This window comes from Telopea speciosissima, chromosome 3, assembly GCF_018873765.1.
Source record: "Telopea speciosissima isolate NSW1024214 ecotype Mountain lineage chromosome 3, Tspe_v1, whole genome shotgun sequence".
Lineage (NCBI taxonomy): Eukaryota > Viridiplantae > Streptophyta > Magnoliopsida > Proteales > Proteaceae > Telopea > Telopea speciosissima.
The window spans coordinates 53,419,419-53,437,255 of NC_057918.1; the positions used below are offsets into that span (position 1 = coordinate 53,419,419).

Genomic DNA, 17,837 nt, shown 5'->3' on the forward strand with positions numbered 1-17,837 from the left:
CTCCTCCAGATAAGAGTAGGAAGAGAAAGGCGCTCCCAACCGAGCATGATAAGGGCCATTCGAAGAAGGATCCCTCCAAAGTTCCTCCTACGCCTTCCCAAAGTGTCAAAATTGGAGATTCTTCAGATAAGGGGAAGACTTCCTCTTCTGGTCTGATCAGGCGGCAGGAGGAGGAATCATCTTTAGTTCTCAAGGATCCACCACCCTCGGATAAGACGAAGAAGAACAAGGGGAAAGAAAAAGTAAACGTGGACTTATTCGTCCCTAGGTGATCGATCAGTAACGACCAGAGGGTGATCTGTAGTGTCGCTGCTACTGAGAACTTGGCTTTGAACTGTATTCCTCCAGCCAACCAAGATTGGCTGTCCGAGATGGATGATGACACGCTGGAGAAGTCAACTCTCGCATGGACCTACGAGGTGACATTCTATTCTCATCTTGTATTTTAATTACGCCCCATTTTCTATCTGTTGATTTTCTTTTCTGCCCCAGGCACTTGCCTTCTTCTCCGGGCTAGTGGAGTGTAAAAGAAAAATCACCGCGGTGTACGAGAAATCAGAGAAGGAAATGCTAGATTTGAAGAAGGCCGCTCGGGATAGTGATGAACGGATTTACCTGTTGAAGACTGAGGTTGCGGACCTTAAGGCAAGAAAAGAGACTGCTGAGAAAGGGTTGGCGGATGCTGAAGAGAAGCGAAAGCAAGCGGAGAAGGAGCCTAAGTCTTCTTCTGCTTCTTATACAAAGGTCAAAGGAAAGCTGACCGAGAAGGAGCAACTGATCCAAAATCAGAAGGCTGAGATTGCTACTCTGAAGGCCCAAATCAAGAAAGTGGGGGCCAAGGCTGTCGACGAATACCTCAATTCTGAGGCCTACAGGATCAGTCATATGTCTACAGCCTCTTTGGCCTTGTTAAAAACAGCCTACTCTATTTGGCAGCAAGTAAAAGAGAGGCAACCAGATTTTAACTTCGAGGGTATATCCGAGGTGCAAAATATGCTTGTGCGGTTGAAGTCTGGTGCCTACAAGCCTGCGTCCTCAGTTGGCCATTTGGACATTCCTTGTCCATCTTCCTCTTCTGTAATTCCTTCAACGGTTGGGACCACGGTTGATGGTCAAGGCTCCTCAGTTGGCACAGGGGAGACTGCCGTTGCCGTGCCTGGGCAGGTTGGGGTTGAGGCCCCAAGCGAGACGATCCCGGAGCAAGCTACTGACCAAAGCATTGAGCAGAGAAATGAGGATTCCCTGCCAGCCCCTGTTGATGTCTCGATCGTCACCCAAGCCGTCCCAAATGCTAAGAATGTTCCTGTAGTTTAGCTTTCCTGCCTTTTGTTATATGTCGTTGTTTCATTCTCTCCCTTTTTCTCTTTTTTTTTTTTTTTTTTTAACCAATGGAAGTGTAAGCCTGTGCCATTGAGATTTGTAATGAAGGATGACCATGATTCACTTATTATCCGTGTTCTCATGTATCCAACCATAACCTTTTTTCTTTTTATTAGGATAATCTTCCCTTGCGCGGTATTGCGCCAGTTGATGCTTCAGAGCGAGAGAAGGAATACCAGTCTAGGATAACAACATATGCCAAGGCCATTGATGTGTTAAGGAAACACTGTTCTCGTTTGGAGAGTGAACTCGATTACCTCAAATCTTTCGAGCTTTGGGAGGAAGACCTATTGAGCAAGCTTGAGTTCGCCCAAGATATTGTTGACAACGTCACTGATTATCTTTGGGCTGAGAAGTACGCCGCAACTAACCTTCCCATTGAGCATGTGGTTCAGTCGCCGGTCTTCAAACGTTTCTGCGAAGATAAAGCCTTAGAGGGTGCTCAACGTTTATACAATAGGATAAATGAAGCTGCCCCCCACTTCAAATGGGGGAAGATTAGGTTAGGTTTTGACCCTTGTGTTCCTATAAGGGAGGTTGTATTAGATCCAATTTCACTTTCGATTCCTTTTTTCCCTCCTCCTCAGAATGTTCCTGGACCTTTGCCCCCTAATCCTCCTCGTCCTGAGCTCAAATACTTATAAATGTTCATATTGTACCTCGGATGGCTACTGCTGCCCCCTTACTTTGAAATAAATTATGATTTTCATTGGTGATATTTCAATACTGATTCCAGTTGGTTTTTCTTGCCACGCTATTTGGTTCAATAACTTTCTTTGCATTAGTGATGTTTACCTTTCTGCATGACGTGTATATCCATTATGGCACAAATCTCCTCCCCCGAGATTTCTGGTAGATTCCCCACGCAAACATTTATTACTCCCGTCTTGACTGGCGCTTTGGTTAACTCGCCATTAATGGAACTGGTGCAGAAGTCGAATCGCTGCCTCCGTACTTGTACCCTTCCCCTTTTTTGGAATAGCACCGGACCAACGAGGTTTGGACACATGGCATTGGATGTTACTTCCCTTTAATTTGGGTAGTTGGGCCTTGATATTCTCTTTCGAATGTGAACCGTCGCTAGACCCTTTAAATGGCGCTTATGCCCTTTGTTCCTTGTGCTCTTGTTCCTCCTGGATCCATGGGTTCCTTACGCTTATCACCCTTCTGCTTTCTTATGAAAATTCTAAGCTTTCTCTGGTGCTTTGGGTGCCGGCGTCTTCATAGATACAGAGGCTGCAAGTTTCTGAAGGTGTACCTACTTCAAGATGCTTCTTTCGGCTGCAATCTTCAATTGACATTGGCCCTCACAGCTTTGATCCTCAATCGACACGCAGTGTCCTTTGGGTTTCCTGGCTTCAGGGCCTTCTCTGTATGTAGTGTGCCCTCGCCAACGCTTGGAGTGGGAACATTACATCAGAGAAATTGAGAGTCTTGAGGGGGCTATTTCCTGCCGACCCTAACCTCTTAAGGATTCGAGGTGTGATGATTGGGCATCGGCAGTGTGCTGGAGGACCTAAAGCGGTGTCACGCTCGTGCTCTTCAGGCTCCTCGTTTCTTGCAGATGTAGGGGAGTGGTAATAGGGCTATTTTGGTGCTTTAAAGGAGCTTCCAAACACCCTGATGGTGATTCCCATTTGGCAAAACAGTCCACTCTCGACGTCTTGGGGTCGCTTTGGAACAGGTGGAACTGCCTCATGAATGTCTGGGTTGATCTCCATCTATCCGATGTTGTTGTTATGGCTACACCTGTTTCATACCCCTCGGCTCCTGCTTCCTGCGCCCCTCATTGTCCTGCTCGGGAGGATCAAGACAAGGCACATCAGGCTTATGGTTTAGGCGCATCTGTAGTTTGCCTCGTTTTCTCCTACCTGAGGTTGAATCTGGACCTGAGCATATTCGATCATAAATTGGCCCTTGTAACTGTATCAATTTTGAATGTTGTAATTATCCCATGTACTTGTACTAGAATTTTGACATATCAATAAAAGATCTTCATTATTTGAGCATCATTCATTTGTATTTTTTCTGATCGGCTTTTGATTCTTATGCTCTTCGTCATTTTCTTTTTGCTTGCCGTTATGCCCAGATGATCCTCTTAATTGGAAAAGCGTTGTTATGGAGCAACTCACCATTATGGTCGGATGACCATCATCTTGATTTTGGGAAAACACCCCTATGGTGTAAATCGCCATTATGGTTGGATGACCATCATCTTGATTGGGGAAACGCCCTTATGGTGCAACTCACCATTATGGTCGGATGACCATCATCTTGATTTTGGAGAAACGCCCCTATGGTGTAAATCACCATTATGGTCGGATGACCATTATCTTGATTGGGGAAACACCCCTATGGTGCAACTCACCATTATGGCCTGATGACCATCATCTTGATTAGGGAAACACCCCTATGGTGCAACTCACTATTATGGTCGGATGATCATCATCTTAATTAGGGAAACGCCCCTATGGTGCAACTCACCATTATGGTCGGATGACCATCATCTTGATTGGGGATACGCCCTTATGGTGCAACTCACCATTATGGTAATTGCTGGCACATCATTAGTAACAGAGATAATCATGTAGGAAAAGAATAATTGCAATAGATCATTGTTATTGATTGTTTGACCAACTGAGGATACCTTTATTGGCCGTAGCCTAACATTTTTAAAAAAACTTTGCTTTAATCAAACGAAAATTGAAATTAGACAACCTAACCTAATTGGTAGAATTTTTGTAAATTTTCTGCATTCTAGGACCATGGTATGGGTACCCCCTCCAGAGTCTCCAAATGAAAGGCCCCTGGTGCCACTTGTTTGGAGATTCTGTATGGTCCTTCCCAGTTGGGTGCTAATTTTCCCATGGACCACGGATCTGAAGCTTCTAACTTGCGTAAGACCAATTCTCCTTGGTGAAATCTTCTGGCTTTCAGCTGTGAATTATAGTGGCGTGCCGTTTGCTGCTGATGAGCCGTGTTTTTTACTCGAGCTGTTTCTCTAATCTCCTCCAGTAGGTCCAGGTTTACCCTTAATTCTTCATCATTAACTTCCAGATTGTAGAATTGCATTTCATCAGTTGCCAGCCTTGTTGTTGTTCGATATGCCCATAAAATGCTAGGCAATTCTTCCACCCACAATCCCTTGGCTGTTTCCAGCTTCTTCTTAATTCTATCTACTAAAATTTTATTCATCGCCTCTGCTAGTCCATTGGATTGGGGGTGGGCAACTGAGGTTTTCCTTAGCTGGATTTCATACTAATCACTAAACTCTTTAAATTTTTTCTCAAACTGTTTTCCATTGTCAGTGATGAGAGTTCTTGGTATTCCATATCTGTAGATGACTGAGTGAAGGAAGAATTTCCATACCTTTGCCGCAGAAATTACTGCCAAAGCTTCTGCTTCTACCCATTTGGTGAAATAATCCACAACCACAACTACAAATTGTCTGCCTCCAGATGCCTTGGGGAAAGGTCCCAATATGTCCATGCCCCATTGCACAAAGGGCAACGGACTTGAAATTGAGGTGAGTTCTGTTGCAAGTTGGCGCACGATAGGCGCAAACTTCTGACATTTCAGGCATTTGCGAACAAAACTCATCGCTTCTTTGCGGAGATAGGGCCAGAAATATCCTTGTCTGACCACTTTGTGGGCGAGTGCCATGCCCCCCAAGTGTTGTCCACAAATGCCTGCGTGTATTTCTCGCAAAACATATTCCACTTCAGTTGGTCTGAGACATTTCAAGTAGGGCATGGCAAACACCTTTTTATAGAGTACTCCTCCTATCATCGTGTACCGGGCTGCCCTCATTCTTACTTTCTTCGCTTCTTCCCTATTGGCAGGCAATGTGCCCTCTTGGAGATAGTTTACTATAGGATCCATCCAATAGGGTTACGTCTCAATTGGCAATACCTCTTCTATTTGCTCTATGCTTGGGGCACCAAGCACATCTATAAATACTGTTCTGCCTAAGTCTTGAAAATCTGAGGTGGCCAGCCTTGAAAGGGCATCTGCCGAAGCATTTTGTGCTCGGGGCACCTAGAGTATCTCGAAGTGGCTGAATTTGGTAATCAGGTCATGCACTTTGCTCAGGTACTTTGCCATGCGAGGTTCCTTTGCGTCATTTTCTCCCTTGAACTGATTAACTATCAGATGTGAGTCACTGTGGATGGCAATATTTCTAACCATCAGACTCTGTGCCAGTTTCAATCCGACAATTAGGGCTTCGTACTCCGCCCCATTGTTGGTTGTTTGGAATTCAAACCTTAACGCATTCCTGTACCAAGAACCCCCAGGGCTTGTCAGTATCAGCCCCACACAGCAACCATGTGCGCTGGATGAACCATCCACAAACAGCATCCATTCCTCTGCCAATTCCTCAGGCTCCTAGCTTGGGGGAACTTCTTCTTCGGGTAGTGTGCATTCTACAATGAAATCTGCTAGGGCTTAAGCTTTAATGGCAGTTCGGGGCTCGTACTGGATGTCAAATTCTCCCAACTCCATTGACCATGCTACTAACCTTCCCGAATGGTCAGGTTTGGCTACTATCTTCTTCAAAGGTTGGTTGGTGACTACTTCAATGGTGTAGGCTTGGAAGTATGGTCTTAACTTCCGGGCCTCTGTCACTAACGCATAAGCGTATTTCTCCACACTGCTATATATCTGGTTTCTGCGTCTAGAAGCACTTTGCTGATGTAGTAGATCGGTTTCTGAGCTCGTCCATCTCCTCAGACCAACACAGCACTTATCACTACCATGGTAATAGCCAAGTATAGATGTAATGTGTCCCCAGGTTCAGGTTTGGTCAGGAGGGGTGGTTGCACCAAGTACCTTTTCAATTCCTTGAACGTAGCTTGACATTCCTCCGTCCATTCGAAGGTGAGCTTGGTTCCCTTAGCTTCCCTCTCCTGTGCTTGATTCTTCAAAGCTTTGAAAAAAGGTAAGCAACGATCACCCGAGGCTGAGATAAATCTTCCCAGTGCCGCTATCTGCCCGGTGAGTTCTTGTAGCTCTTTAACTCTTCCCGATGGGCGCATCTCCAGTATGGCTTTAATCTTCACAGGATTTGCCTCTATCCCCCTCTTTGAGACCTTGAAACCAAGGAATTTTCCTGAGGTGACACCGAAAGCACACTTGGCTTGGTTCAACTTCATCTTGCTTTTTCTTAAGACTTGAAATGCCTCATCCAAATCTTCAATATGGTCCTCCGCCTTTAGGCTCTTCACCAACATGTCATCCACATATACTTTCATATTTCATCCTATTTGGTGCTTGAAAATGTAATTCACCAATAGTTAGTAAGAAGCGCCGGCGTTCTTTAACCCGAAGGGCATGCGGGATAGCAATATGTATCTCTCCCCGCGATGAAGGATGTCTTCAAGATATCAGGTTCATACATCCTGATCTGATTATATCCTGAATAGGCGTCCATGAAACTCAATATCTCATGGCCCGTCGTGGCATCTATTCAATATGAGGCAAAGGGTAATAGTCCTTAGGGCAAGATTTATTCAAATCGATAAAATCAATACACATTCGCTACTTTCCATTGGGCTTTGGAACCATTACAACATTAGACAGCCACTCAGGGTAGATGGCCTCCTCAATGAAATTGGCCTCCAACAACTTAGTTACCTCCTCGATCACTTTTTCCTGCCTCTCAGGGGTGAAGGTTCTCTTCTTCTGGAATACTGGCTTGGCTGTAGGGTACATGCTGAGCCTATGCTCAGCCAAAGCGCGGTCTACCCCCGGCATGTCAGTTACTGACCATGCGAATACATCTGCATTTGCCCTCAAGAAATTTATGAGGGCAGCTCTTTTCTCACCATTTAACCCTGTACCTATCCGCATGGTACGCTTCGCATCTCCTTCGACAATTTCTATGGGGACCAGATCTTCCACAGGTTCACTTCTTTCTTGTGTGACGACGTCTCGGTTGTCGTCCAAATTAATTAAAAGCATTTGAGGCTTCTTTCCTTTGGCTCTTAAGTATCCTTTGTAGCATCTCCCGGCAGTTATCTGACTTCCCTTGCACTCTCCTATCCCATGTTCGGTTGGAAATTTCATCATCAAATGCGGGGTGGAAACCATCGCCTATAGTGCATGGAGTCCTGGCCTCCCCAATATTCCATTGTACGTGGAATTCACTTTCACCACCAAGAATTTCATCTTCACCGTAGCAAGCTCGGGCTCCGTCCCCACAGTCGCGAGCAGCTCGATTGATCCTTCAACCTGTAGTGGGGTGCCATTGAACCCCTACAGGGGGGATTCCACTCTCTTCAGCATCTCAGGTTTTAATAGCATTTTTTTGAATGCATCGTAGTACAGAATATCAGCTGAACTTCCTTTGTCCACAAGGATTCTTGCTACCGTGCAGTTGGCAATAATCATCTTGATCACCAGCGCATCATCATGAGGAGATTGAATGTCAGCCAAATCTTCGTCGGAGAAGGTTATGCAATGATCTATCCTCCTCCTTTTATCTGACATCTTAGTGTGGAGCACATTCCGAACATGATGTTTTCGAGAGTTGGAGGTTTCTCCTCCCATGCCCGATCCTCCATATATGGTGGTTATTTCTCTCAAGGTTGCATTCTCTATGTGGGGCTTACCTCGAGTTTGTTCTTCCTTATCGGCCCTGGCAGACGATCTTTGTCTTCCCTCAGGCTCCCGAGCACGATAATCTTGTCTTCTGTCGCCCCTCTCTTTCTTGATAAATTGGCCCAGGCGTCCCCTTTGTATGAGGGCTTCTATCTCATCCTTCAGCTGTCTACATTCTTCAGTGTCATGGCTGTGGTCCTAGTGAAACCGACAGAATTTATTCTTATTGCGCTCATGCATAGGTTTCACCATCTTGGCAGGCCAGCGCAGGGTCACTTGGTCCTTTATCTCATTCAGGATGTGAGCTCGGGTATGAGTGAGGGCCGTATAGACTGGTTCTGACTCTAGATCAGTGGCTTTGGGAACCCAGGCTTTTCTTTCATCTTTCTTTCTCCTACTGTCCTTGTCATCTCGGCTAAGCTTTGAATCGGCTTCTCGGGTGGACTCATCCTTCTTTTCTTGGGCTTGCTTCTCAGGTTTATCTTCCTTCTCGGCCACAAGAACTTCGGCCAAATTGATATATTTCTCACAGCGTGAGAAAAGCTCATACATATCCCTTGGCTCGTCCATGATCAAGGACTTTTTCAATTCGACATCACGAATGCCGCTGCGCAATGCCTGGAATTTCACCACCTGGTCCAAGTTCTATACTTCTAAGGCTTCTTTATTGAATCTTGTAAGAAAGCCCCTAATGGATTCATCGGGACGCTGCTTTATGGCTAGGAGATTGGCGGCTGTCTTCTTGTGAACTCTGCTGCTCACGAAGTGGGCCAAGAAGGCCCGCCTGAGGTTGGTAAAATTGGAAAGGGAGCATGGGGGAAGTCATGAGAACCATTATCGTGCCGTTCCTTTCAGAGTGGAAGGGAAAGCTCTGCACATGATTGCGTCTGAGGCGCCCTGAAAGAACAGTAGGGACTTGAAGGTTTCTAAGTGGTCCTCCGGATCTGTGGTGCCTGCATATTGTTCTATGGTAGGCATCTTGAACCCCTTTGGGAGAGGTTCAAACCATACCTCATCTGTGAATACCAGATCTGTGGTGAAGTGAAAGTTATGACTAGGGGTTTGATTCTTCCCCCGTATAACTTCTTAAATCTGGTCTTGGAGCTCCAAGACTTTCTCGTTCAGGGCCTGTTCAACTTTGGTCATTTGAGAATCTTGATTCTTGGCGTTCCGCTACACCTCCTTGTTTCTCCATCGAGTGTTGTTAACGTTGCTATAGTTCTCACTATGCCCAAGGGATGGAGATCTTTCCCTGTCTTGTGGTGGAGGTGGAGGTATTGGGATCCCCTGTAAGAGATCATGTTGCATCTCCATCATCCGCTCCATCTTATCTTCCCAGCGGATCTGCATTGCATCGAATTGTTCCACCGTCACGTAGCATGGTGGATCCCCCGACAATCCTGAATGAGACCCCTCTTGGCGTGGTAATTCATTGTCCTCTGGGATAGGGTCCTCCACCCCTCGACGTGAGCCAACCAGAGGAGCAAAGGTCTCCTTTTGGATAGCAGCAGGAGGTGTCGGAGGAGCAATAGCCACTGCAGCGGCGGCGGCGGCTCTGGTAGTCCTAGACTGATTTTTGGTGTTGGTCATGGTGGGATCTTCGCAGGTCTTTGATCTCCAGTTCCCACAGACGGCACCAAATTATTGTGTGAAGAAATCTGCCGAAGAGATATTCTCCAATGACACAACTATAAGACTAGTTCTGAACTAGTAAAATTGGGAAAAAATTGAAGTCGACACTGTGAAGTAATGAAATTTCTTTATTGATCATTGAATTAGCTTACATCAGCGTCTGGGCTCGTTATTTATAATGGTTGGGGGATCTAAGACAATCCTTCCTCTTTTGTTGTTTCCTTTTCTGGGAGCATGGATTTAGGAAACTCCCACTCAAACCACCATCTTCCTTAGATCTCGGGATCTGGTGATTCTCGGAGCATGTGGGACCTCTACTTGGTGGTTACATAACTGCCTTAGAGGGCCTACCCCCGTAACTGTCGTAAGCGTGGTTCTTCTTAGGCATGCTTTTGAATTGATCTTGCTTGTGGTCCAATATTGGCCACGTGTAGGACTAAGATTGGTGTACAGAATATGGTGTATTAGTAAGTCTTCCTTCTTTCTCTTTGATCCCTGGATCCCGAATATTCCTGGTTTTAGTTTCTCTAATAATATGCTTAATCTAGATCAGTCTACTTTAGTTAGTTATTTTAATTCTCTCTATTCTTCTTTACCATCGATTTACGTTTCTTCTATTTCTCTTGAAAATGTTTTTATTTTTTATTTTTTGGTAAGGAAAAGCTTTACTGATGGAAGACATGTATACAACCAATGGCATTAGACGAACAAAGGTCGTCTAGCCATGGAGTGGAAATTGGCCAATCTGTCATACACATGATAGACAAGGCCTTCCTTGCCAGGACATCAATGACAAAGTTCATAGCCCGTGGAACAAAAATAAAAGATATTGAAACAAAAGAAGAACCCAGTTCTCGAATGTCATCAATGACCGCTGCTACTTTAAGAGGGGGGATGCGAGTAGGATCTTCAATGTAGTTGATGATCTCTTTATTATCTGATTCGACAAGGAGATTTATGATTCTTGAATCGTGAGCTTGCTTAAGAGATGATCTAATTGCTAAGGCTTCTCCTTGAATTGCAGAGGCTACAACATGGGGAATGGAAAGCGCCTTCATAGGATAGTCGTTGTGATTTCTAAACACAAGCCCACCAGTAGCACCACCTTGAGGAAGAGCAGCGTCGCTGTTAGCCTTGATTGAACCCATTGGAGTTACCTCCCACCTTTCTCTATGATAAGTTCCATTAACATTAGAGTTAGCACTAGATTGTGGAGGGGTAAAGACCGATTGGTATTCAAGAACCGCTCTTTCAGCTGTTGAAATTACTTCAAGGGGCAACCAATCCTTAGTCTTGAAAACCCCATCGTTCCTAGCACACCACAAGTACCAGCATAAAAAAGAGGCACGAGAGAGAGTTTTTCGAGCAAGCTTCTTATTTTGGCGCTCTAAGAGGTCCCAATTGGTCAGCCACTCTAATAATTTTGGAGTCCTATTTGATGGTGGAATGTAGGATAAAGAGCTCCCGTACCAAACTGCTTTGGCCAAAAAACACTCAAAAAGTAAGTGATCCACCGATTCCTTAACCGCACCACATCTATGACAAGTTGGGTCAATTGGGATACGGCGTTTAGAGAGACCCTCGCCTGGTGCCACACCTTCGTTACATGCTCTCCACATGAATGCTTTTATCTTTGGTAGAGTCTGAAGAGACCAAATCCTCATCCATACACTTTCAGGAATTTGATCCCAGTTGTATAAATGAGATGTAGATAGCCTTAAGGTTGATCATTCATCATTTAGACTCACCAAGAGATTATAAGCAGAATTAACAGAAAAAACACCATTCCTTGACACCCCCCAAATTTGTTTGTCTTCTCTTGGAAAGAGACTAAGCTAGATTTTTTAGATTGTTGCAATGTCAATGGGTTGGAAATATTATTGTATTAAATCCATTCTCCAAGATCTAGAGATCGGATCTATTAAATCAATGACTCTTAAAAGTGTGCACCCTACTGGCCGCGCGTGACAAAGCTTGTGATGGGGTAATGTTGGAATCCTTCTATCATTCCAAATATCCACCATGGTCCCATCCCCAATACTCCAAATCAACCCCTCTATCAAGGTATTTCTCCCCTCCAACAGACTTCGCCAGCCTCATGATGGTTTATTTCCTATTCTTGCATTAAGAAAATTAGTGTGAGGAAAATAAATGGATTTTATAAATCAGGCCCAATGCGATTCGGGTGAGGACCATAGGCACCACACTGCTTTTGCCAAAAGAGCTTGACTCTAAAGTCTTGGGTCCTTAAAACCAAGACCATCCCAGTTTTTTAGACGACATAACCTTAACCAAGATATCCAATGGATTTTTGAATCCCTCTCCGAATCTCCCCTATAGAAATTAGAGGTTGCTTTTCTAATTGAATCATGGTGAGAGGCAGGGAGCTTGAAGTGTGATCCGGCATAGTTTGACATTAGAGAGATCCCTATCTGGAGAAGAACTTCTTTATTAGCATGTGAAAGAAGATTTTTCTTCCATCCTTGTAGCTTGTTTAAAGTTTTCTCTCTCACATCTTGGAAGAGATCTTTTTTTGAGATTTCAAATTTTGTTGGTAAACCCAAATTTTTTGTGGGTCCATCACCATACGGGACTTTTAGCACACGAGAAAACCATCTCTTGAACCTCTCATGTGTATTTGGGTTGAATGTAAAGCTTGATTTCTAAAAATTAATGGATTTGACCTGTGGCTTTGCAGTATAACTCAAGACAAGCCTTAAGAGATATAATTTCCTAAAGCTTTACCTTGGAGAATAACAAGCAATCATCAGCGAAAAGGAGTTGTGTAATGGGAGGTCTCCTGTGGCAGACCTTGATACCATGGAATGTACCCGAGTCTTCTGCTTGCTTGATGACTGAAGATAGAGCTTGAGAACAAAGAATGAAGATTTTCGGAGATATTGGGTCACCTTGTCTAATTCCACGAGTTGGAGTGATTCCGCCTTTGATGCAACCATTAATTAGAAGATTATAAGACACCGTCTGAATGCAAGTCATTACTCAGTCCACCCAAACATGGTTGAATCCCAACTTCAATAGCATTGGTTCAATGAAGCTCCATTCCAAACGGTCATATGCTTTTTAAGGCCCATGACAGATAAACTTGTTTACTTTCCAAAGATGGGCATTTCTCTACAAGTTTAGCTGCTAAACAGCTGTGCTCATCTTCCATCCCTCCGATTAACTCCCTTCAATCTTTATGGTGGAGATTTCTTTGGAAATTTCCTTTGCATCCTAAATTTAGAAATATTTTTTGGCATGTTTTACATGCAGGTATTCTGGTCAAGGTTGTTATCTTGAAATGGAGTCCGGTCAACTCCCTGTGTGTGTTTTGTGGTTCTAGCAATGAGACCATTTGGCATCTCTTCCTATCGTGTAATTGGGTTAAGCACATTTGGGCTGCTAGTCCTCTTGGTTTAAGAACTGAGTTTCTCTCATTTCCTTCGTTGGAACAACTATGCATCTCCTTTCTACTTAACAATAGTTTGGACAAATTGATGCTCAAATGGTTTTTTTCCATTTTTATTATAACTTGTTACTTTATTTGGTGTCATCGGAATAAAGTAATTCATGGAGTTGATAAGATTGACCCAATCTGGGTCATTAACAGTATTTCTAGATGGTTGTCATACTTAAGGGTGTCTCCTCCCAACCAAACTTGTTTAAATAATATTGTTCCTACTTATGTTAATCCTAAACTTCCGGTTTCTGCGTCTAATAAAGTACTAAAGTTGAATTTTCCTGTTTTGGTTTGCACAGGATCCTCTAACCTAGTCCTAGACAGAGTGGGGTGGACCTATTTCATTTTTTTGGAAGGACAAGTTATTTTGATTGCTGTAGGTTTTTTGACTACAAGCATGCGTATAGAGACCGGAATTCTCAGCCTTCGGAAAGGATTGGAATAGGCAAGACATGTCAATGTGGAGATAGGGGAGATCTGGTGCACCAACAAGGACGTTATTCAATTCTTACCCACCCCCAAAAGTCCCATGGCCAAAAAACTTAGTAGGACATCTTTTGAGTATCTCCAATATGTTAAAGCATACTCCTTTATATGTTACTCAATCTGTAGCCGTTGTGGAGTTATGCTCCTTTTTTTCTAACTTCGCCTGTATATATAGGCACTCTTTTGTGTATAACAAACTTTGTATTTCTTAATCCTTAATTTTATTTTCCTATTATAAAAAAAGGACTCTTATCGAGGATGACCGTGGAAGTGCCAACAACTAGAAAAATGGCTAGTTTTTTTTTTTATGAGAAAAAGAAAATATATATATTAATTATAAGGCAGATATGTACAATGATCATACACAAAAGGGTGAGTTGTACCGCAGGCCTTGTAGGCTAAAGATGAAAAACAAGTCAGCAAAATGTCTAAAAACCAAATCCCTGGCAAGGTCAGAAATCTGCAAAAAATGGGTTATAAGATCAAAAGGCCAAGGAGAATGGGATAGAGTTGGAAGAAGTCCAGGCAACAGAATATTTGAGCACCAGACTTCTTTTAGCTTCAACCCTCTCTTGGTTGCCACGGTTAACCCATTGGTGATAGCAACTAATTCTGGCTCCAAATCATTATGTCCTTTTATGTGACCTTGGTGAACAAAAAGCAAAATACCCAGCCTGAAGATTTCAGGGCGCCGGAGGTAACACCTGCGCATAACAAAATAGGAAATTGCAGAATTGGTAAATTGGATAAAGCCATGGTTGAAAAACCTTCGAATCACTATTAGTTACAATCAGGGGTTGCAACTTGAGAGGGGATAAGTACATGTCCTTCATCCAGTTTTCAATCCTTTTTAAGACCAGAAAAGGATTAGGTTTTACAGACTTAAAAAAGAAACTGTTTCTAGCATCCCAAATGAAATAACAAGTTAAGACAAAAACTGAAAACAACCATTTGAGAGTTGATTTGTCAACCTTGCAGTTCATGAAAGTAGATATGCAGAAATGTTCCAAAGAGGGGTGGGAAATAAGCTCAGTTCTTAAACCCAAAGGACCAGCTACCCAGATGTGTTTGACCCATTCACAGGAGAGAAGAACATGCCAGAGGGTCTCATCACAAGTGCCACAGAAAGCACAAGTGGAATCGATCGAAATCCATTTCGAAAGTAAATCCTTAACTGGAATGCCTGCATGTAATACACGTCAGAAGAACATTTTAAATTTAGGGTATAGCTTAAGTTTCCAAAAAAAATTTCCACCAAGAAGAAATAGAGAAATCACAAACAGATGGGGACGATTGAAGAAAATAAGCTGCACGTTTAGTAAAAAATCTCCCATCCTTACCTAGTGTGCACCACCATCTATCAACATCCCCAGAGATGGAAACAAGGGAGATAACGGACACAAGAGAAGGGGTAGAGTTGGTAAGAAGAGTAACATTCCAACCATTACCCAAAATAAACGAACCGACTTTTTCGGGGTTAGAATTGGTCGAACCATCCTGAAGGATAGCAAAACCGAGCAGAGAAGGTATCCAGGGATCAGTCCAAAAGAAAGTTTCCTGGCCATTCCCAATTCTTCGAAGGGTGAAGAAGGACTTTAGGGAAGGAATAATGTGGGCTATGCTATTCCAAGTCCACGATCCCCATTTAGAGGGAACTTTTGGATCAAAAAGAGAAGAATTTGGGTAGTACTTGGCCTTAAGGATTTGTACCCAAAGGGAGTTACCTTCATTAAGGAGCCTCCATCCTAATTTTAAAAGGAGGCATCATTATGGATTCTGGCTTTCCTGAAGCCAACACCACCACTAGAAAGAGGAAGACAGTTTATTTGAAGAGACTAAGGAGGATTTCCTGGTTTATCAGAACTTCCATTCCAAAAATTTAAACAGATGGAATCTATTTTCCTACAGATATTCAAAGGAAAAGCAAAATAGCTCATAAGATAAGAAGGCAAAGAATTCAACACAGATTTAATTAGAATAGAGCGACCTGCAAAAGAGAAAAGGTTAGATTTCCAACTAGCAAGTCTATTATTTATTCTATCAATCAGGGGTAACAAAGTTCTGGTTTTAGATCTATGATGAAACATGTTAGAGCCCAAATACTTAGAATCTTTATTAATCTTAGGAATACCCAAGAAAGAACAAAGATTAGATCTTTCAATAACAGGGACATTTCTACTAAAATTAATTCTACTCTAGGCAAAGTTAATCTGCTGCCCAGAAAAGTCGGAAAAAAGGTTAAGAATAGCCTTATTGGTTAAAAGATCCTCAGAGTTTGCCCTGCATAAGATGAAAATGTCATCCGCAAACAAAAGATGAAAATTTTCAGGAGCATTTCTGACCACTTTGATACCACGAAAGAGGTTAAGGTCACAATACGTGGTCATCAAGTGAGAGAGAACCTCCATAGCAGTGATGAGCAGGTATGGACTCAGGGGACAACCTTGTCAAATGCCTCTCGTACCATTAAAAAACCCAAAAGGGCTCCCATCAAGCTTAATGGAAAAGGTAGGGGTAGAAATTAGAGACATAATCAGATCATACCAGTTATCTCCAAAGCCTAAGAATTTGAAAATAGAAGAAATAAAAGACTATTCCAACTTATCATAAGCTTTGGACATGTCAAATTTAATAGCTACAGAACCTTATTTACCTTTCTTATGGTTTAAATAATAGAAAATTTCCTGAGCAATAATAATGTTATCAGAAATTTGCCTACCAGCAACAAAGGCACCTTGATAAGGAGAGATGAACTGAGGAAGAAAGGCCTTAAGTCTGTTAGCAATAACTTTTGCAATAATCTTATAAACAACATTGCACAGACTAATGGGCCTAAAATCACCAACCTTCGAGGCAGAGTCAAATTTAGGAATTAAACAAATTAAGATATGGTTAAGACCATCAGGAAGAGTTCTGGAGGAGAAGCAATCACCAACAAACTTGAGCACATCACCATTTATATATCAAGTCTCAATATTTTTGGAAGAAAATAGCCTGAAAACCATCAATGCCGGGAGCCTTCAGAGGCCCCATTGAAAAAAGAGCCTTTTTTATTTCTTCCAAAGAAGCAGAAACACTAAAAAGGCCCAGCTGGTTAGATTAGATAATAGAAGAAAAAAGGCATTCCACAAAATTAGCATCAAGAGTGTTGGTAGAAGTAAAAATTCCTTGTAAATGATCAGCAAAGGCCAAAGCAATATCCTTGGGGTTAGAAACTTGAACACCATCATCTAAAAAAATATGATCAATTCTTCTTCTTCGATTGTTATTCTTGACAATCGTGCGATAGAATCTGGTGTTACGATCCCCCTCATTCAAGTACATATGTTTAGATTTCTATAACCAAAAGGCCTCTTCAGCATCAATGATCCAACACAGTTTATCAGAGATCAAGGAAAGGGAATCCGAGGAGGGGGAGCTTTGGTTTTCTAAAAAAGCATAATTATCAAACAGATCTCTTTTAAGATTATCCATGTGCCCAAAAAAATATCTATTCCAATGTCTCAAAAGGTGTGAAAAGGAGTTGAGACGAAGGAGAAAGGGGTCATGAGAAGACTTAGACCAAAAATTATTACAAAGATCTTGGAAATCATGGTGAAAGGTCCAAGCCAATTGGAAATGAAAGATTTTCTTAAAATTATGTCTAATGGGAAAGGTGTCAAGAATTAAAGGATTATGTTCAGAGCAAACAGAAGGAAGCTTAGAGAGAATAGTATGGGGGAAGGATTGAAACCAGGCTGGTGAACAGAAAGCTTTATCAATGCATTCCTTAATAAGGTTGGGTGGTTTTTGCCTATTTGTCCAAGTGAAGTATGTACCAGAGAGGAGGACTTCCTCAAAGGAAAGGGAAGTAAGATTGTCCAACAGAGAGAGCAGAGGGAGAAGGGCGGTAAGGGGCATCCCCAAACTTGTCCCACTGATGAGCACATTTATGTGTGAAATCTTAGGATATAAAGCATTCATTTTACCACATTGAACAGCGCTACTCGGGTACTTTTTATCATTTTTCGTGTTTAGGGGCATTTTGGTCAAAGTGGAGAATACATGTCTAATTGGACCGCCAAACGCCAGATTACGAGGTTGAAGACTTCAATCGGGTTAGCTTTCTAATGCGCAACATCGGAAGTCATTTGATTAGAGCCGATTCGAGTTTAGAAGAAGAAGAAGAGAGAAAAATCAAGCATAGGGACATAACGGTAATTTTGGAGAATCAAGAATCTTTCAAAAGATATCGGATATTGGGCTCATATTGTCCTGGAATTTAAAATGGTGTAACTTT

At 42.7% G+C, this 17,837-nt stretch overlaps 2 protein-coding genes across 2 annotated transcripts in view; one reads left to right on the plus strand and one right to left on the minus strand.

Moving 5' to 3' along the window:
* Positions 1 to 6,896, plus strand: part of LOC122655616 (26S proteasome regulatory subunit 4 homolog A-like) — a 30,870-nt gene extending 23,974 nt beyond the window's left edge. Inside the window, exons 7-8 of the transcript XR_006331986.1 lie at positions 1,448 to 1,453; positions 6,885 to 6,896. The gene's annotated coding sequence lies outside the window, so the exon portion shown is untranslated. The remainder of the gene's footprint in view (positions 1 to 1,447; positions 1,454 to 6,884) is intronic.
* Positions 6,897 to 7,635: 739 nt separating this feature from the next.
* Positions 7,636 to 8,550, minus strand: LOC122655281. The gene is made up of 2 exons (XM_043849486.1): positions 8,230 to 8,550; positions 7,636 to 8,178 (listed from the first exon to the last, which is right to left on the minus strand). Exons 1-2 carry the CDS (start codon positions 8,548 to 8,550, stop codon positions 7,636 to 7,638), a joined length of 864 nt encoding a protein of 287 aa, XP_043705421.1.
* Between the last annotated feature and the right edge of the window lie 9,287 nt (positions 8,551 to 17,837).